The following is a 21729-nucleotide window of genomic DNA, read 5'->3' as shown; positions in this document are numbered from 1 at the left end:
CATAACAAAACCCCTCATGCTAAATTTCAGCCAAATCGTATAAGTATTGCGTCCTTTAGTGGCTCAAGAAGTCAAAATTCAAAATCGGTTTATATGACAGCTATATCAGGTTATGGAACGATTTCAACCAACCTTAGCACAATTGCTGAAAATCACAAAAAAAAAAAACCTCATGCAAAATTTCAGCCAAATCGGATAAAAATTGCGCATCCTAGTGGCTCAAGAAGTCAAGATCCAAGATCGGTTTATATGGCAGCTATGTCATAACATGGATCGATATGGCCCATTGACAATCTCAACCCACCTACACCTGCTTTCGACAGACAGACGGACGGACAGACAGTCTGACGGACGGACAGACGGACGGACAGACGGACGGACAGACGGACGGACAGACAGACGGACGGACAGACGGACGGACGGACGGACAGACAGACGGACAGACCGACGGACAGACAGACGGAGGGATAGACGGACGGACAGATAGATGGACAGACAGACGGAGAGATAGACGGACAGACGGAGGGATAGACGGACGGACGGACGGACGGACAAACGAACAGACGGACGGACGGACAGACGGACAAACGGACAGACGGACGGACAGACAGACAGACAGACAGATAGACTGACAGACGGATAGACGGACGGACAGACAGACGGACGGACGGACTGACGGAAGGACGGACAGACGGATGGATAGACGGACGGACGGCCAGACGGACGGACATGGCTAGATCGATATAAGATGTCATGACGATCAAGACTATATATACTTTTTGGGGTCTGAGACGAATATTTCGAGGAGTTACAAACAGAATGACGAAATTAGTATACCCCCATCCTATGGTGGAGGGTTTAAAAATTTGGCAGTCCGCACAATTTTTCGAAATGCCGAGGTAATTTAGTACCCTGTCAAAAGACTCCCGGACCATTTAGGACCTTGAAATGTTCCACATGATCTCTATAACACCTGAGCTCTGACCACTTCAAATTTCTACAAGTTATCTCTTTCCTTTCTCAAATGGCATACTTTTATACTATTTTTTTCGATTCTATCCCACTGTGCGCCGTATCGGCAGGGGTTATCGTTACCGATCGCCATAATATTTGGTATTTTGCTTATTGGAATCAAAAAGAACAAAAAATAGAGGGTATGGGTTTCCCTATTTGGAAAAGAATTCTCATTTATAGCGTGGGATAGGCATCCTAAGTGAACAGTTATTTAAAAGGTGTCTAAGAAGCCTTTCCTCAAGCTTTACGCACTCTCACATTTCACAGCGGGAGTCATTCCCAGGGAAAATTTCCACGAAAGAGATGTTTACTTGTTACTGTTGTGTACATATAAAACTGACTAAAACGTTGTCTTCGAATCATTTAACAACAAAGCGCGATGTAATCATTTTAGCTGATATTCCAATTCGAAAGTTTATTGTAATTTGTTTCCTGAAAATGTTTAAAAGTATGCTTTTGGGTCAATTGAAATGTCTTTGTGCGGTTGGGCTGATGTAATAAAATTACATTTAATTAGATAAAGCAAAAATGAATTTAAATTTATATTCGATTTTAATGCGAAAGAAATGGAAAAGTACACCCAAAGAAAAAAATCGTTTAAATCAAAAGGAATTTTCAAATCCTACAGCATTGATAGCGACCGTCACATTCACTCCAAGAATTCGTTTATTTTAGGCAAAAACGGCATAGTTTTAATGGGAAGACAAAACCAAGGTCAACATGCAAAACATGAGAAGATCAGTTGTCAATTGGATATGGTGGGATAACATGTGTGGGTAATGAGAGATGCCAAGTATTGGTTCTAAATGGCTTTAAACTGGCAAAGTCAAGGCTAAACTTGGTTATTTTCCTGGGTAGCTACCCTTAACACCCATTGATAGGAATAGTCTAACGGGTGCCGCGAGTTCTATATGATTTTGTAGTTGTTGTTGTTGAAATTTCCGAACTTTATACAGAGAAAGTGCAGTATATGCACGGGCTGTTGTAAAAAGGCCGATATAACCGCCTTACAGAAAATGCGATGGATAGGAAGAGTCGCCGTAACAACACCAAAAGTGGCGCGTTCTACTATAGCTGCCATGATGAGACATAAGTTTGGCTGTGAATTTGCGGTAAGTCAGAGTCTAAGACACCTTATTTCCATGGAAAGACAAATTTTTGTACATCAATCTTTGTTTGTGTTCCTGTCCCAACAAAAGGCAAGAACGAACACCCGGGTATATATTTTAAGCGCCTACACAGATTTTATGCTAGAGGCATAAAAGCTACAATTTGAAAATTTGCCCATGAACATTTCTTATGGAACAACGGGGATACTTCTCTCATTTCAATGAATGCTGTTCGATACAAGTTGAAGCTTAATGAGGAGGGAGCGGCTGATTACCAAAAAAAAGTTCGCTTGAGGTCTACAATATCTCCGTTGGTTTCGGGGATACTATATTCGACTCTAATTTTTTTTGTGTAATTTTGACCGAGATCTGCTTTGTATTTTGCAATTTGCGAAGGCATTTGCGACATAATTTACAGCGACTTTGTCCGCACCTAATTATTCAGTTAAAAGTTATACAGTTTGGAAGTCAAAAATGTGAGAAAAAGTGTATTTTTTGCTCAAAAAAATTAATTCATTGAAAATCAGACCATAAATAAAGATTTCGCAGTTCGAACAATTTTTCGATATACCGAGGTGACCAACTTTAGGGGCCCGTCAAACCTAGGGCCTTGAAATTTTGCACAAGATCTCGTTAACACCTCAGCTCTAACCATTTCAAAGAGATATCTCAATCCGTATTTTTTACTATTTTTATACCCTCCACCATAGGATGGGGGGTATACTAATTTCGTCATTCTGATTGTAACTACTCGAAATATTCGTCTGAGACCCCACAAAGTATATATATTCTTGATCGTCGTGAAATTTTATGTCGATCTAGCCATGTCCGTCCGTCTGTCCGTCCGTCCGTCTGTCTGTCGAAAGCACGCTAACTTCCGAAGGAGTAAAGCTAGTCGCTTGAAATTTTGCACAAATACTTCTTATTAGTGTAGGTCGGTTGGTATTGTAAATGCCATATAAACCGATCTTGGGTCTTGACTTCTTGAGCCTCTAGAGTGCGCAATTCTTATCCGATTGGAATGAAATTTTGCGCGACGTGTTTTGTTATGATATCCAACAACTGTGCCAAGTATGGTTCAAATCGGTCCATAACCTGATATAGCTGCCATATAAACCGATCTTGGGTCTTGATTTCTTGAGCCTCTAGAGTGCGCAATTCTTATCCGATTGGAATGAAATTTTGCACGACGTGTTTTGTTATGATATCCAACAACTGTGCCAAGTATGGTTCAAATCGGTCCATAACCTGATATAGCGGTCATATAAACCGATCTTGGGTCTTGACTTCTTGAGCCTCTAGAGTGCGCAATTCTTATCCAATTTGAATGAATTTTGGCACGAAGTATTTTGATATGATATCCAACAACTGTGCCAAGTATGGTTCAAATCGGTTCATAAACTGATATAGCTGTTATATAAACAGATCTGGGGACTTGACTTCTTGAGCTTCTAGAGGGCGCAATTCCTATCCGAATTGGCTGAAATTTTGCAAGACGTTTTTTATTGTTACTTTCAACAACTATGTCTAATAAGGTACAAGTCGGTTCATAACCTGATATAGCTGTCATATAAACCGATCTGGGATCTTGACGTCTTGAGTCTCTAGAGGTCGCAATTATTATCCGATTTGCCTGAAATTTGGTACGACGGATCCTCTCATGACCATCAACATACGTGTTTATTATAGTCTGAATCGGTCTATAGCCCGATACAGCTCCCATATAAATCGATCTCTCTATTTTACTTCTTGAGCCCACAAAGGGCGCAATTCTTATTCGAATTGGCTGACATTTTACACAGTTCTCCATCATATAATTTAATTGTGGTCCAAACCGGACCATATCTTGATATCGCTCTAATAGCAGAGCAAATATTTTCTTATATCATTTTTTTGCCTAAAAAGAGATGCCGGGAAAAGAACTCGACAAATGCGATCCATGGTGGAGGGTATATAAGATTCGGCCCGGCCGAACTTAGCACGTTCTTACTTGTTTTTTTTTTATTTTCTCCCACTGTGCGATGGTAAGTGCACATTGTACGGCTCAATTTTGGCAATACCGAAATTGTCTTCAAATAGAGGTCAAGTGTTAACGAAAAATTTTAAAGTGCATGGATTGGTGAAAAAATCAGTTGAAATGCGAACTTGCCCATGAACATTCCATTAAGGAACAGGGGCAAACTTCTCACATATCTATGAGTGCGATTCAAGTTTAAGCTCAATGATAAGGGACCTCCTTTTTATAGCCGATTTCGGACGGCGTACCGAAGTGCGACACCTCTTTGAGGAGAAGTTTTTACATCTCGAATGTCGCCTTAGCATTAGGAGGGGATAACTACCGTTGAAAATTTTATGATGGTCTCGCCAGGATTTGAACCCAGGCGTTCAGCGTAATAGGCGGACATGCTAACCTCTGCGCTACGGTGGCCTCAATTCCCCAGCTACATTTCATGCGTGATCCTAACGCAGCACATTATAACAGGAATCGCGGAAGCGGCTGTCTTTGGTCAGCTTTGTTTCCTGGATCACTGCGACCAATACGTTTTCCCAACTATCTCTTCGAATTTGCCTCTGTGGATAGGTTTAGGTTAGGTTAGTTTTAAATGGCAGTCATCACTAACTCACTCACTAACAGCTTTTCGTCCATTGTGATACCATAGAACAGAAGAAGGAAGATGCCTTCTAGTTCCTACCGTTGAATCATCCAGATCGCTTTAAAAAGCCCAATAACTTGTGAATGTTCACATCCGCTAAATCAGACAGGTTCTCAAAGAAATAAGAAGCTAAAGTGGAACCCCTTCTGACTGCTAGTGTCAGAAGGGGATCTCCTTCTTCGATGTCCTCACAGCTTCTGCAAAAGTCATTGCTGGCAACTTTCAGTTTGTCAGCATGTTTGCCGATTCGACAGTGACCTGTCATGACGGACACAATGACTGAGACGTTTGTTCTAGCCAATGACAGCAAAGCCGTAAACCTCTTCAAGTCTAGATTAGGCCACATAGTTTTGGAATGCTAACAGTCCCCTCTTTGTGACCATCTATCATTCGTTGTCCTTCGGGCCTGGTCCTGAAAACTTAGCTTACATGTCGCTAGAGGCATACCCACAGATTCCAGTATCCCAGGAATGTGTTAAGTAGTTCCTAGTCTCGCAAGCTCGTCCGCTTTACAATTCCCTGGAATATCTCTGTGGCCCGGCACCCAGAACAGATGGATTTTGAACTATTCAGCTATCTCGTTGAGAGATCTGCGACAGTCGAGGGCGGCTTTTGTGTTCACAAATACGTTCTCCAGGAATTTAATGGTTGTCTGGCTGTCTGAGAAGATATTTATGTCAATCGTCTTAAAGACATTACGTCTTAGCCATTCACACTTTTTATCAAAAAGCGGCTCAGGTAGGGTGTAATCCACACTGCCTGGAACATCGGATATTGTATCAAGGATAACACAGTGTATGTAACCGCCACATGAACAATGAGAAAGCTCCCTTAACCTCACGGCAGAGGTCGCTGGAATTTGGGTAGCCACAATGTCTAGAGGCATAAGATGTAGCATTAAATTCACTGCATCAGATGGTGTCGTCCACAGTGCGGCTGTCATGCACAAACAAGCCATCTTTGGATCCGGTAAAGTATTGTGCAGTAGGTGGACTTTTAAAGCGCCGTCCACCAGACCACAACACCATATAACAGAGTTGCCTTTCTTGCCCTTTCCAAAATGTTGGAATTGAAGTTCAATTTCCTGTCCAGCAAAACACCCAGGATTTTGCGCTTTCTGTAAATGGAACATTCTCTCCACCCAAGGAGACAGGTTCCACTATAGGAAACTTGTATCTCTTGCTGAAAAGAAATACTTCTCTCTTGCACGGATTTATACCTAAACCACTTTCGGTAGCTCACTTTACTGCTGCACGTAGAGCTTCCTGAAGTATATCTCTTACAGGGCTGGGAAACTTTCCCCTAACCGCAATTGCCAGGTCATCAGCATACGCGACCACTTTTACGCCCTTTTCTTCCAGAGACAGTAATTTATTATTATAGCTATATTCCAATGTAAAGGAGACAGCACACCTCCTTAAGGGGTTTCTCTGCTGGCCCATCTTTTTAGATGGGCCAGCAGACTCTGTAATTGCATTCTTTCTTCTGTCAGTTATCAGCTATTACTTTTTGCTTGCTTTAGAAAAAACGTGTAAAAAAGGATATTTGATTAAAGTTCATTCTAAGTTTTATTAAAAATGCATTTACTTTCTTTTAAAAAATCCGCAATTACTTTTTGGGCAACCCAATACATGCTGCTGCTGCGACAAGAGATCTCTAGGGATCTTTACCCTAATATATGTTTCTATCAACGTCTCAAGAGTCTTCAGCATAAAGGATAACAGACTATTTGAACGAAAATCTTTCGCCTTTGTGTGGTAGGGTTTTCCTGCTTTCGGAATAAAAATGACCTTCGTGTCCCCCCATCCCACAGGTTTATATGACATTCTGATACAAGCAGAGTATATCTCCCTAAGCCAGGGAACCAATCTATCAGACACAGTTTGTAATTCAACCGGTGATACATCAGCAGGGCCTGGCGACTTAAAGGAGTCGAAACTTCTTGTCGCCCAAAGGATTTTCGGCTCAGGCACATTCCCTTATAGCCTCCGACGAATGCATATCAGTGACAACCTCCCCTGGCGCCACGTTGTCCGTTGGAGAATACATTGTCTCAATATACCCCACCGTAATAGGTCTCGAGGTTAGAATCTTCCTTAGCCTAGAGGCCTCAGATGTATCTTTCACGGAGCTGCAGAATTCTATCCAGGATTTGTTCTGAGCATTTCTCAGCTCGCCCTTATATTTTCTTAGCTCAGCTTTATAGATATCCCAATCATGTGGTGTTCTTGTGGCTTTTGCTCTGTTGAAAAGTTTTCTGCAATCCTTCCTTAGACCAACCAGCTCTGGGGTCCAACATGGCGGTCGCTGTTTGCCCCTTGGCTTGGCACTAGGGCATGCTGACACAAGCAAGTCATACAGGGCCTTCGTGATTCGCTTGACTACTATGTCTATATCCTCCGTAGTTTCCACTTCCTTTTGTGGTCTAGAAGGGACAGACGCGCAGAAATTGTGCTGAAATTTATCCCAAACCGCCTTTCTTCTATTTTGCCGAGGGACCACTACTGCAGTATTTTCTCCATGGCTGAAACTCATATAACGATGATCAGAGAAGTTGGGTTCATCCAACACTACCCAGTAGCATATTCTTCCACTTTTTTCTAATATCTAGTACCTCCTACCTGTTCCTGGTACAAATCGCCAGAATGCAACTTATAATATATTCATTAAGCAGCTCACCCCTTTCGTTGACATCCGAACTTCCCCATATCTGGTGATGTACATTAGCATCACTTTCTACAATGAGGCTTTTCTTCCCTACAGAAGCGGCTTCAACCAGCGACTTAAGGTTTGAAGGCGACATCTCTGAATCGTGTGCCATATATTGGGAAGCCAGCCAGTAATGAGACTTGTTTATTTCAGGGCTGGCTAATACTAAATCTTCAGTGCTTAGCGACGGAAGCAGAAAAACATTTAGACTACTCTTTGCAAGAATACAGGCTCTGTGTCTCCCATTCCCCGTACCCTTGAGCAGTTTAAATCCCGGAATTCTTAGTCCACGAACCACTCCTCCACACACCCTTGGTTCCTGGATAAGAACCACGTCAAATCCCCCTGCCATCAGGAGGACCTTTAGTGCCGCCGAAGCTGCCTTACAATGGTGGAAATTTATCTGTAGAAACCGGACCATAGTCAGGATTCAGAACTTCCACCACTGTTGTGTTAGCCTCGTCTTCTGATTCCACCAGGAGTTCATCCTCACAAGATTTGTTAGAACTTGTCATGATGAGCTTCCGTACGCATCCAGCGGCAGGTGGGAAAGCTGTGGAACCACTCTTCCTCAAAACACTGGACACTTGCGGTGTGGACGATTTCTCCTTAGATGCTTCACTAACTGCTGCAGTCGAAGTACTTTCTGAGTCCCGTGTTTCCCCGCTGGCGCACACTTTGAGCCCAGTTCAACTTTGTGGCTCACCCACACAGGGCTTGTAGGTTACGTTTCGATGCTATCCCTTCCTGTCTCGGGATTTTGGGTTTCCTGCAATCCCCCAGACTTTAGTGATTTGGTCGATAGTTCCTCAGGCAAGTGTTCAGCAACAACTGATGAGTCGGCTCCTGATTCCCCAACCTCACCGCTTCTATAGACCTTCAGTTTCAACTTGTTGAATCCGTAGGATACAAACTCTTCATACTTGCGAGACAGCCGGAGTTAGCACGAATACTGCATGTCTCCGGTCACCATCAGCCTCATCTAATCTTCCAGTCGGTGGTTGAAAGATTGGTCCTTAGTCTTCCAAATATCGATTCAAGATCTGAGGGAATCCTTGGTATCCAAGCATGCGGCATTGGTCGAAAAGGAATATTTTCCTTCTTGACTAAATCTAGTGCTGCACCTGGCCAGATCACATCAATCCGATAAACTTGCCTATGTCAAGGGAAGGTCGGTGGAGACTACCCTGCACGAGGTTGTGCATAAAATAAAAGAATCCTTCGATGCCAAAACGTACACACTGGAGGTATGCATTGACATCGAGGGGCTTTTAACAAGGTGCGGACCGACGCACTGGTCCAATCCTTAGACCAGTACCGGCTGGACCGAGTCCTTAGAGATTGGATAAACCATATGCTAAGGAACAGGTGGCTAAATTGCGTGTCCCATGGCAAAAATATAAGAGAGAAAGTGGCACAGGGCCACTACTTGGGTGACCACCATAAATGACCTATTACGGCTGCTGACTGAGGAGGGATTTGAACCCGTCTGCTTAGCAGGTTATGTTAGGGCCGAAAGGGTCTTAGGAACAGATGGATAAATTGTGTGTCCCATGATATAAATATAAGGGAGAAAGTGGCACAAGGCACGCCACAGGGAGGGCATTTTATCGCCACTCCTATGGGTGACCACCATAAAAGACCTATTACGGATGCCGACTGAGGAGGAATTTGAACCCGTCTGTCATGCTGACGATGTTATAATTTTTCTTGGGGGTAAGGATCCGAACATGCTATGCAGTGATGGGTCGAAAGGGTCTTGCATATGGCATATGACTGGGCTAGACCCAGAGGTCTCAATGTTAACCCAGAGAAGACTGAAATATGCCTGTTCACGAGGAAGACGGAGGTGGGCTAATTTAACTCACCACGTTTTCGATATCTGACAAAGTCAAATACTTAGGTGTGATCTTGGACAGGAAACTGAATTGAAAGTGTCACATTCAGGAGCGTACAGAGAAGGCTCACAGATGTTGGGTACTATATAGACGGGCCGTAGGCTCGAAAAGGGGCCTTAATCCGAGGATAGTCCACTAGCTTTGCAGGAGCGTGATTAGACCAATACTTATTAACGCCTCAGTAGTTTGGAGGAATGCTATGGAGAAAAAGTGCAACATAAGGACAATACAACAGGTTCAAAGAACATGTTGTCTGGACATAGGCGGACCGATGAGGACCACCCCACTAGGGCACTGGAGACTATTCTAGATATCCGACCCATAGACAAACAGATTAAGTGTGAGGCAGCCACTGAGGCTATGAGACGGATTGAGAATGGATTGAGGATGGGACCAGCTCATACCATCGCGGTATAATCGAGGCGACGATAACAAACCTGAAAGGAAGTGAAGAGGTTTCCGATCGGATACCTGAGATGAACCTTGAGGTCGAGTGCGAGGCACTGCTGCCAGTGGCACAGTCTTGGATTGACGGAACCCTGGAATTACCATCTGGAAGATCATGTTACACGGATGGATCAAAGCTAGAGGACAGAGTGGGGGTGGGGGTCTGCATTGAGAACCCAGTGCAGAGATCTGTTTTAGACTGCCTGACAATAGTACGGTCCTGCGGGCAGAGATCCGGCCGATCACGAAATGCATGAGATGGTGTGGTGCTAACCCGAGGACGTCGAGTGTGAACATCTTTACCGGCAGTAAAATTGCCATAAGGGCAATAACAACAAGGACAGTAAGATCTAGAACAGTCTTGTAGTGTAAGAAGGAGAATAACGCCTTTTCCGAGAATGGTACAATCCGCATCGTTTGGGTGCCGGTCCATATCGGAGTAAGGGGGAATGAAAATTGCCATAAGGGCAATAAAAACAAAGACAGTAAGATCTAGAACAGTCTTGCAGTGTAAGAAGGAGAATAACGCCTTCTCCGAGGATGGCATATTCCGCATCGTTTGGGTGCCGGTCCATAACGGAGTAAGGGGGAATGAAAAGGCAGATGATTTGGCAGTGAAGGCCAGAGGACTGCCGTCAATAAACTTGGTTAACCCGAAGCCTTTCGGTTAGACGCAGTCCGAGTTAAGGGAGTGGGCAACGAATGCGCATGCAACATTGTCTAACAGCGAAACGGTTGGTAGGACGGCGAAAATCCTATGGGGGATCCAGATCTGAGAAGACAAGGCTTTTACTGGGAGGAAGTAAGAAGGAAGTCAATATAGCTATTCGTATCATAACGGGACTCATAGGACTACGAACTCACCTATGTAAAATCGGTGAGGTTAGTGACAGCAAGTGTAGGGCATGCGAAGAAGATGATGAGACGTTGGACAATTCACTTGTCGTTGGCCGGCTTTCGCGTCTAACAGATACCGGCACTTAGGTGGGGACACTATACCGGACATGAACCAACTTAGGGGAGTGGCATGGAAAACAATTAAGGATTTTGTAAATAGCACGGAATTCCTAACAGATTTTATCTTTTTCGAGATTACTTTTTTTGTGTATTTAGAGCGCACAAGAGGCCGACTACTGGCTTAGGTGTATGTCCAAAGTGGCATGGGGCTGATTAATATCTGCACCCTCTTTTCAACCTAACCTAAAAATTTTTATTTGTTTCTCTTTCGAGACGAAATTAAATGATCGGAAATACAAATGGAAAAGGAAAGCCAAAGATAGCAGTACACACCAACCACTATGGCACGCGTTTCGTTTTTGGATAGAAGACTTTTCAACCATATTAGGTGTGATGGCTTCAAGGGCCGTGCGTTGGTTTGTTGTATTTGAATCGCATTAATAGCGAAAATGCATCTATGATACAATTACCACATTAACCACGCTCGACAATCCTGTCTATTAGCTGTACTTTTCCCAAATTACACTTCTTCCGTACTACACATGATTTTGTGCATCTGTTGGAAGTTGTATTGATTGACAGCTCTCGCTGTTGCTCCATGTGCCCAGGTTCGAATCCTGGCCAGTCTCTGCCGACATTTTCAATTTTCAAGGGTTTTGCCTGTTAGGGCGAAGATTATTAAAATTTTTAAATTTTTGTTTGTTTCTCTTTCCAGACGAAATGCAAATGGAGCAACAGCGAGAGCCATTGCCGTTGTAGAGCAATTTGGGGTACACATAGAGTAGATGTTCAAATTCTCAATGGAATTCAACTTGCAAAGTCGTATAGGTATTTTGTCCTCCAGCTAACATTATTAGCTCAATGTTTCGAGTTGTTGGAAACGGAACGAGAAAGTTAGTTTATCTACATGTGAATAAAAGTTGTTTCATACATATTCATATAGTAAAATAATACATTTTTTCCTGAGTGTAGACACAGGCCAAAATAACTCTTTGAATTTTTAAGTGCAAAAAAACCACCAAAAGTTGGCAAGCTGTTACAGCCATTAATGAAATGAAAAGTTGGGCTTGAGTATGATGGGCACCAACAGTTAATCAGTGAAAGCCTAACGGTTAAGATGTCTTTAAGCACGTGGATAATCTGCTTAATATTGGTAATTGGTTGCGGACAAGGATTTTGCAAGCACAACAACTCTACAGCAGTGAAATTACGAACTACCTCAAAATTCATCCGCGACAATTGTCAATGTCCATCGCAATGGGAGTGTGAATGTTGCGCCAAAGTAAACAACGATATGTTTAATATCCACCAAAAGTGTGAGTTTTCATTAAACATGTCTGCATGATCGATTTTATTATAAAACATAATCCAAATTTTATTTTCACAAAAAATGCCATCGAATTGTGATTTTCTCAATAAGTTCAACGAGTTCAGTCACGGCAGCCGACCGCGAAACATTCTTATAGAGAACGATTTGACGACGAAACTGGCCTCGTTTTTGTTGGATGCTCAGTTCAACCATCGACCAAAATCGAGGCCAGTTTCGTCATCCGATTGTTCTCTATGAGAATGTTTCTTGGTCGGCTGGCGTAGCTGAACCCCCCTCACCCTTTGTTGGGATGCACAGTTCAACCATCGGCCAGCAGTCGCTCTGCAATTCTGGCAAGCCAGTGTGAAACTGAAACTCACCATTCGATATTTGCACTGCTCTCGTACTTTGAAACGCGACCATGGGCAGACCAAATACAGAGTGGAGAAATGATATCGCTGTGGTGGTTAACTTAGATACACCAATGGAGCATCAAAATGGCCACTTTAGGGATGACTTACCGTATCGACCACATGCTCCGTTTGAGATCTCCTTGATTGAAGGTGGGATTGGGGAATCAAGTTTCCCCAACCCCACCGCTTCTATAGACCTTCAGTTTCAACTTGTTGAATCCGTAGGATACAAACCCCTCTTACTTGTTGATGTCTGCGAGACAGCTGGAGTTTAGTACGAATACTGCATGTCTCCTGTCACCATCAGCCTCATCCAATCGACCAATCTTCCAGTCGGTGGTTGAAAGATTGGGATTACATTCCCTTATCCTTCCAAGTATCGATTCAGGATCTGAGGGAATCCTTTGTATCCAAGCATGCGCCATTGGTCGAGAAGGAATATCTTCCTTGTTGAATAAATCTAGTGCTGCACCTGGCCAGATCTCACCAATCTTTTTTAGCGCACAACGATACATTTCATTTGAACGTTGATCCCCGAAGGCAATTCGTCTGTATCGGCCTCGATACCAGCCTGCATCGTCACAAACTGGAGGAGACCAAGGAAATTCCACAAGGACATCGGAGTATACCGATGACAGTCCATTGACTATCCCACTTCAATTCCTAGGTATTTTAGCCAAATCGGACAAAAATTACGGACTGCAGTGCCACATGATATCAAATCGGGAGATCGGGTTATATGGGAGCTATGTCAGGTTATAGACCGATTTCAACCGTACTCTGCACAGTTGTTGAGAGTCGTAAAAGAACACTGCATGCTAAAATTCAGCCAAATTAAACAATAATTGCGGCTTCTAGGGGCTAAATGTGTCAAATCGGGAGACCAGTTTATATGGGAGCTATATTCAAATCTGAACCGATATGGCCCATTGGGAACGACCCCCAATGACCTACATCAATAAGATGTATCTGTGGAAAATTTCAAATGGCTAGCTTCATGTGTTCGACCGCTATAGCGATTTCGACAGAAGGGCGGACGGAGGGACGAATATGGTAAGATCGACTTAAAATGTCCAAACAATTCGGGATGGAACTGAAAAAAATATGCCGTGTGACGGGTAGAGATATCACTTTGAAATGTGGAATGATTAGAGCTGAGGACCCAGGTTGTCCGGAAGCCTTTTGGCAGGCCCCTAAAGATGGTCACCTCGTTATTTCGAAACTTTGTTGGGACTGCTAAATTTTCATTCGTGGTCCGATTTCCAAAATTTTATTTTGCTAGATAGTGGTCAAAAATCCCAACAAAAAAATCCGTTTGAGTTGGACAGGATCAGAAATAGCGATACGGGTAGCCGGTCAAATGCTTTACTTTTAAGAATTTTTTGCGGTGCTATTCTTTGAATAGTAATCATTGAACAAAATGGTCTATAGCCGGACAATATCCTGCAACGGAATCCCAGTATTGTGTTTACTTTTAGAAAACTTCATTGTTTCTATCAAATTATTTAATTTTCAGTCCTGGAGAGAATTAAAACAAGTAAGAGCGTGGGAGGCCACCGTAGCGTAGAGGTTAGCATGTTCGCCTATGACGCTGAAAGCCACGGTTCGACTCCTGGCAGGAACATCAGAAAATTATTCAGCGGTGGTTATCCCCTTCGACATTTCTGAGGTACTTTGCCATGTAAAAACTTCTCGCCAAAGAGGTGTCGTTCTGCGTCACGCCCTTCGGACTCGGCTATAAAAAGGAGGTCCCTTATTATTGAGCTAAAAATTGAATCGGACAGCACTCACTGATTTGTGAGAAATTTGCCCCAGTTCCTTAATGGAATGTTTATGGGCAAATTTGCATTTGCAAGAGCGTGCTAAGTTCGACCGGGCCGAACCTGATATACCCTCCACCATGGAACGCATTTCTCGAGTTCTTTGCGCGGTATCTCTTTTTAGGCAAACAAAGAATATTGGATATAAATTGTAATGCTGTTGGAGTTATATCAAGTTATAGTCCGATTTGGACCATAAATGAATTGAATGTTGAAGGCCATAGTAGAAGTCATTGGGTAATATTTCAGTCCATTCGAATAAGAATTGCGCCTTGTAGAGGCTCAAGAAACATAATGGGGAGATCGGGCATATATGGGAGCTGTATCAGGCTACAGATCGACTCAGACCATATTGGACACGTGTGTTTAAGGTCATGGGAGAAGCCTTTGTATAAAATTTCAGCCCAATGGGATAAGAAAATCAGCCAAATTGGATAAGAATTGCGCCCTCTATAGGGCTAAGATATTAAGATCCAAGATCGGTTTATATGGCAGCTATATCAAGTTATGGACCGATTTGAACCATACTTAGCGCAGTTCTTGCAAGTCACAATAAAACATCTCATTCAAAATTTCAGCCAAATCGGAAGAGTATTGCGTCCTGTAGTGGCTTAAGAAGTCAAGATCCAACATCGGTTTATATGGCAGCTATATTAAAACATGGACCAATATGGCCCATTTACAATCCCAACCGATCTACACTGATAAGAAGTATTTGAGCACAATTTCAAGCGGCTAGCTTTTTCTCTACCGAAGGCAAAGTTACTAAAGTGTTTACAATAATTTTTTTTTCTTTTTTTGCAGTATGTGCCAATTGGTTAGTTTTTTCCAAAACTTGGGATATACGTACCAATGTTCGACTCAACGAAAACGTTTTGTATACAAACACCTTTTCTGCCTTCAACATGCCACCCTTTTGCATTCCCATTTGGCCAGCATTAGCTTTGAGTGGCTGCTTTCAGATCCACAGCATTGGTCAACACGAATTGAACACCCTACACGCCTGCGGTAACGTGACCATGAATTTTATTACTTTTAACATTTTCAATTGGTCCATGGGCTGTATGGATATCGGAACGGGAGGCATACAAGCGGTAGAGCCCAATCATGAGGTTGTGAATTCAAATGAAACCGAGAAGCCACCAGAAATTGAATTGGTTACCAGCAATTTTAGAAGAAGTAAAAACTTTACTTAAAATGTACTTTAGTAGAGGCCTATGTTTTTTACTGAGGCGAAAATGAGAGGTAAGTATGTGATGAATAAAAATGGGCGGTCTGAAATTTCTTAAAAACTTCCTAGCTTAGGTGGTCACAGAAAGAAATGACAAAAAATTTTCAGACTTAAAGAGTGGATAAGCGGATAATTTTGATCCTTGTACAACCTTCGAAGTTATGACCACAAGACTAAAGGTACCTTTATCCGTTTTTGTGAGTTTTCGATTGTGTTCGAGGTTTTGGTTATGTGGCATTGTTTTATTTATGCGGTACGAGCTGAATCGGGCACGCTCCGCTGCGCTTACTTTCACTCTCCAGTACTTTCTACTTGAGACCTATAATGCAAGGTCGGCAGATAACTTGTTTTGGGGAGATTTTAAGGCTGGACCACTTAAGATGTTAAACCCGCAGATTGGTTTATATGGGAGCTATATTAGTTAATAGGCCATTTTACATTACACTACCCATGTATGTCGTTTAAAATTTGTCCCCTCCAGGGGCTCAAAAGGTCAAATCAGGAGACCTCTGGTTTAAGTGGGAGCTATATTTTAATATACTCTGATATGAACCATCTACAACTAAGACATTGGAGAGCCTTCTGGAACTCACAAAATCACCCGATCGGTCATATGGCAGCTATATCGAAATATAGTCCGATTTGGACATCGCTATGCATACTACAAGACATTGTTTCGAACGAAATCGGATAATAAATGCAGCTTTAATGTATTTTTGGCCGCTCTTTCTACACAAGTCCAACCACAGTGCAATAGTGTTATTATCGCGAATAGGCGTTGTTGAAAGTATTGTCAACATGCGGTGATGAAGTTGTGAATGCGGGTTGTTGATTTCATGCACCGACCATTATGAACACCACCCCTCCAAGGTTATGCAATGTGGTTAGACGTTTGTAAACACAACATCATAAGATGGATTGAAAACAGGTTCGATTCTCAACAGCACACAAAAACTTTTTGCACTGATTGTAGGTTTCTAACGTTTCGTTCACGAAAAAACTGTTGTTTATTTGTGAACATTTGTGATTGATCTCATAACATCTGTGCGTTGATTCACTTTTATGAACCAATAGGTACAATTTGACAACGCCGTATCTGTTTGTGATTTATTATGGAATCGAATTGAATGAAAGAAAGATTGCATGTAACATTTTAGCTTATAACAGCTTCTCAAGTTACTAAGATACTAACGCAATCTTTATCGATTAAAATCCAGTAATCCTATGCGGCTACCTTAAGAGGAAACCTTTTTTACGATAACATAACACATGGACTGACTTTGCAGGTCATGCTAACCAATACTCCTATACTTTCTATATGACCAGATACTCTGTAAACCCCGTTTTGCTGCAACAGTGCATGCAAATGCGAATTTTGTCCATGAACATTCCACTAAGAAACAGGAGCAAACTTTTCACATATCAATGAGTGCAGTCCGATTAAAGTTTTAAGCTCAATGACAAGCGACTTCCTTTTTATAGCCGAGTCCGAACGGCGTGCCGCAGCGCGACACCTCTTGGTAGGGAACATGTATTAGTTCCTCACAAATGTTTCCAGCATTAGAAGGGGAAACCCACTGCTGAAAATTTTTTCTGTTGGTCTCGCCAGTATTCGAACCCAGGCGTTCAGCGTCATAGGCGGACATGCTAACCTCTGCACTACGGTAGCCTCAGTGTATAGTATCACTAACCATTAATATTTCACTAAGTTGTTGTCATATGTCCAGATCTTGGAACACTGCAACATGCGTGGAGTGATTTCCGAGTGATATGGTTAAAGTTGATTAGGCTGGACTTTTATCCTTGGTTGCCAGCGGGACACACATTTTACACACCCAAACCATAACATTGAAATTTGTGCATATTCTAGATCTTGGCTGAACTAAAACTATGGGTTGCCCAAAAAGTAATTGCGGATTTTTCATATAGTCGGCGTTGACAAATTTTTTCACAGCTTGTGACTCTGTAATTGCATTATTTCTTCTGTCAGTTATCAGCTGTTACTTTTAGCTTGCTTTAGAAAAAAAGTGTAAAAAAAGTATATTTGATTAAAGTTCATTCTAAGTTTTATTAAAAATGCATTTACTTTCTTTTAAAAAATCCGCAATTACTTTTTGGGCAACCCAATACTTAGGCTTAGGTTTACTTCTTCAGATGCTATGGGGAGCAGATTGTCGTCAACAACATAATTCACTCTGTAGCTATTTCAACTCTAAAATCATCTCTTCCAACGAATTTTCTAAAAAAAAAATTAACAAAAATACTTAAAGTAATCAAAAGAAATAGCAAACAACCATAAAAAGCAGCATAAAAATTTTTTTAGCAAAACAGCAGATTTTGTTAGTTGAAATAGCAATAAGAAATGTTTGCTAATACAGCAGCCCTATGTTTGCTGGAACAGCAGTAATGTCTGCTTTCCCATTTTCAGCAGACAAAAACTGCTGTTATAGCAAACATGTTTACTGTTTTGAAATACAAATTTGGTTGAGTGTATTGTATTCACTGAGCCAAGTCAAATGTGACACCAAGTATTTGCGGGAACTTGGAAGTCGAAATTGCAACGCCATCGTTTCCCATATTTAATTGCCAGGCCAAGAAACCCTTCAATAAGAGGGACAGAAGGGTAGAGTAGTGGAAAAGTTGTGGTTGGTGTCCCGCCGTAGTTACATAACCAACCTGGACAAAGATAACGAAATCTGGATGTGGTTCCGCTCCGACAAAATAAAAATCAACTACAAACTACACATATTTTATACCCTCCACCATAGGATGCGGGTATACTAATTTCTTCATTCTGTTTGTAACACCTCGACCCCATAAAGTATATATATTCTTGATCATCGTGACATTTTAAGTCGAACTAGCCATGTCCGTCCGTCCGTCTGTCTGTCCTTCCTTCCTTCCTTCCGTCCGTCCGCCCGTCCGTCCGTCCGTCTGTCTGTCGAAAGCACGCTAACTTTTAAAGGAGTAAAGCCAGCCGTTTAAAATTTTGCACAATTATATCTTATCAGTGTAGATCGGTTAGGATTGTAATGGGCCAAATCGGTATATGTTTTGATAAAGCTGCCATATAAATCGATCTTGGGTCTTGACTTTTTGAGCTTTTAGAGGGTACAATTCTTATCCGATTTGGCTGTAATTTTGCACGTGGTGTTTTGATATCACTTCCAACAACTGTACTAAGTATGGTTCAAATCGGTTCATAACCTGATATAGCTGCGATCTTGGGTCTTGACTTCTTGAGCTTTTAGAAGGCACAATTCTTATCCGATTTGGCTGTTATTTTGCACGTGGTGTTTTGGTATCACTTCCAATATTTGTGTGAAGTATGGTCCAAATCGGTTCATAACCTGGTATAGCTGCCATATAAACCGATCTGGGATCTTGATTTTTGGAGCCTCGAGAGGTCGCAATTATTATCCGATTTGCCTACAATTTTGTGCAACGGATCCTCTCATGACCATCAACATACGTATTTATTATGGTCTGAATCGGTCTATAGCCTCATACAGCTCCCATATAAATCGACCTCTCTATTTTTTGCTTCTTGAGCCCCCAAAGTGCGCAAACCTTATTCGAATTGGCTGATATTTTACACAGGTCTCCAACATATAATTTAACTGTGGTCCGAACCGGACCATATCTTGATATTGCAGAGCAAATCTTTTCGTTGATCCTTTTTTTTTGCCTAAGAAGAGATGCGGGAAAAGAATTCGACAAATGCAATCCATGGTGGATGGTATATAAGGTTCGTCTTTTTTTTATATTTATGTCTGTTGACGTTCAAGGCCATTATTCCGCTTTCGAGGCAAACAAAAATAAAAAGGACATCTCAGTTATAGTGCTACTAAAATTAAAAACTTTTATTTTATTTTCATACAATTAGTTAAATAATTATTATTTTACACATGTTGATCAGGAAATACTGTGACAAACAATTTAGGCATTATTCCTTCTGTTTTTCTTATCAAAATCATTATCATCATTATACATATCTATAAAAAATAAAGACAACATTGAGAATTTTTGTATTTTTTTTTTTTTCAAAATCACGAAAACAACAAAGCTGAGTCAATCATGTATGCTAAGCCGCAAAGAATAACGCACACACACACACATACACGAACATACATAAATACATATTAGAACTTAAAATTGAACACAAATTAATAGTCAGCGGTGCTTTATGTGTGGCATTTAAAGAATATGTGAAGAAAAATGTAAAAAAAAAATAATATATCAAATATATATACGTGGCTGATGAAAGCCGCTACCAAAAAAAAATGTAATAACTTTTTTTCTATTTAATGAATGTGGTCGATTTTTTTTTTATTTTGCAGATTGATTCTTAGATTTGACAAAAATGGATAACTGGGACACCGAAACAAGAATTTGGATTGTCCGCCGCTATCACGCACTGGAGTCTGTAGTTTCGGTTCAAAGAGAGTATAGACGCACGTTTGGCGGCAATCCTCCGAGCAGATGGACCATAATGAGACTTGTAAACAATTTTGCCGAGCATGGGACAGTCAACAGAAGACCTTACCATCGAAACCCTTCAGTTCGAACGGAGGAAACAATCGCTGCTGTAGCTGCTGCGATACAACACAATCCAAGAGTTTCGACAAGAAGCTTATCTGCTCAAATGGGTATAAGCAGACAGTCATTACAGTCAATTATGCACAAAGATTTGGACTTATTCCCATATAAAATTCAAATGGCCAACAAACTGAACGCTGCAGACTTGCCGATTCGCTTGGAATTTTGCCAGAAGATGCTTCAAATGGTGGAAGAGGATGGAAACATGTTGAACTGTCTTTTCATGTCTGACGAGGCCCATTTCGATTTGAACGGCAACATAAACAAACAAAATTGTCGAATATGGAGTGCTTCCAACCCACAGACACTCCATGAGACGGAATTGCATCCACTTCGTGTCACAGTGTGGTGTGCAGTTTCATCACGTTTCATTGTCGGGCCCTACTTCTTCGAAGAAAACGGTCACCCCGTTACGGTTACCGGTTTCTTTTATTCATGTTAAAGCTCGTTCAATTTTATTAAATATAGTTTAATTTGTTTTAAAAATAATGGAATTTAAATGCCCCCCCTGCTCGTTGATGCATGTGCGGCATCTTAGCAAAAAGTTATTCATTACTGCTTGGAGAGTTGAGACAGGAATAGCCGCAATTGTTGCTCGAATGGATTGCTTTAGTTCATTCAAATTTGTTGGTTTTGCTTTGTAAACTTCCTGTTTGCAATGACCCCACAAGAAAAAGTCAGGTGCAGTAAGGTCAGGCGACCTGGGTGGCCAACGGAATGTGGAGTTTCTGGATATCAGTTTATTGGGAAATTTTCGTCGCAATTCTGTCATAACAGGTTGGGCTATGTGAGGACCTGCACCATCTTGCTGAAACCACACAGAGTTAAAAGAAATTCTCTTTCGGCGTAATTCTGGATAGAAAAACTCTCTCAACATGTTCAAGTAGCGGTCTCCAGTAACCGTAACGGGGTGACCGTTTTCTTCGAAGAAGTAGGGCCCGACAATGAAACGTGATGAAACTGCACACCACACTGTGACACGAAGTGGATGCAATTCCGTCTCATGGAGTGTCTGTGGGTTGGAAGCACTCCATATTCGACAATTTTGTTTGTTTATGTTGCCGTTCAAATCGAAATGGGCCTCGTCAGACATGAAAAGACAGTTCAACATGTTTCCATCCTCTTCCACCATTTGAAGCATCTTCTGGCAAAATTCCAAGCGAATCGGCAAGTCTGCAGCGTTCAGTTTGTTGGCCATTTGAATTTTATATGGGAATAAGTCCAAATCTTTGTGCATAATTGACTGTAATGACTGTCTGCTTATACCCATTTGAGCAGATAAGCTTCTTGTCGAAACTCTTGGATTGTGTTGTATCGCAGCAGCTACAGCAGCGATTGTTTCCTCCGTTCGAACTGAAGGGTTTCGATGGTAAGGTCTTCTGTTGACTGTCTCATGCTCGGCAAAATTGTTTACAAGTCTCATTATGGTCCATCTGCTCGGAGGATTGCCGCCAAACGTGCGTCTATACTCTCTTTGAACCGAAACTACAGACTCCAGTGCGTGATAGCGGCGGACAATCCAAATTCTTGTTTCGGTGTCCCAGTTATCCATTTTTGTCAAATCTAAGA

At 41.8% G+C, this 21729-nt stretch overlaps 1 protein-coding gene across 3 annotated transcripts in view; it reads left to right on the top strand.

The window, feature by feature from the left end:
- The window catches only part of LOC106093191 (uncharacterized), a 108434-nt gene extending 92902 nt beyond the window's left edge, over positions 1 to 15532 (top strand). For 2 of the 3 annotated variants that reach the window (XR_009397189.1, XM_059363180.1), the window contains exon 2: positions 15135 to 15532. Coding sequence is in view for 2 of the 3 variants with exons in the window: in XM_059363180.1 (XP_059219163.1) it covers positions 15135 to 15526 (392 nt within the window). In the remaining variant the exon portion in view is untranslated. Of the gene's footprint in view, positions 1 to 11982; positions 12105 to 15134 lie in introns of those variants that run through there. The other variant, XM_059363181.1, reaches the window with a different exon arrangement.
- The last annotated feature ends 6197 nt before the right edge of the window (positions 15533 to 21729 follow it).

Source organism: Stomoxys calcitrans, chromosome 2, assembly GCF_963082655.1.
Source record: "Stomoxys calcitrans chromosome 2, idStoCalc2.1, whole genome shotgun sequence".
Taxonomy (NCBI): domain Eukaryota; kingdom Metazoa; phylum Arthropoda; class Insecta; order Diptera; family Muscidae; genus Stomoxys; species Stomoxys calcitrans.
Note: the sequence above shows the minus strand (reverse complement) of the source record. Positions and strands in the feature narration are given on the sequence as shown.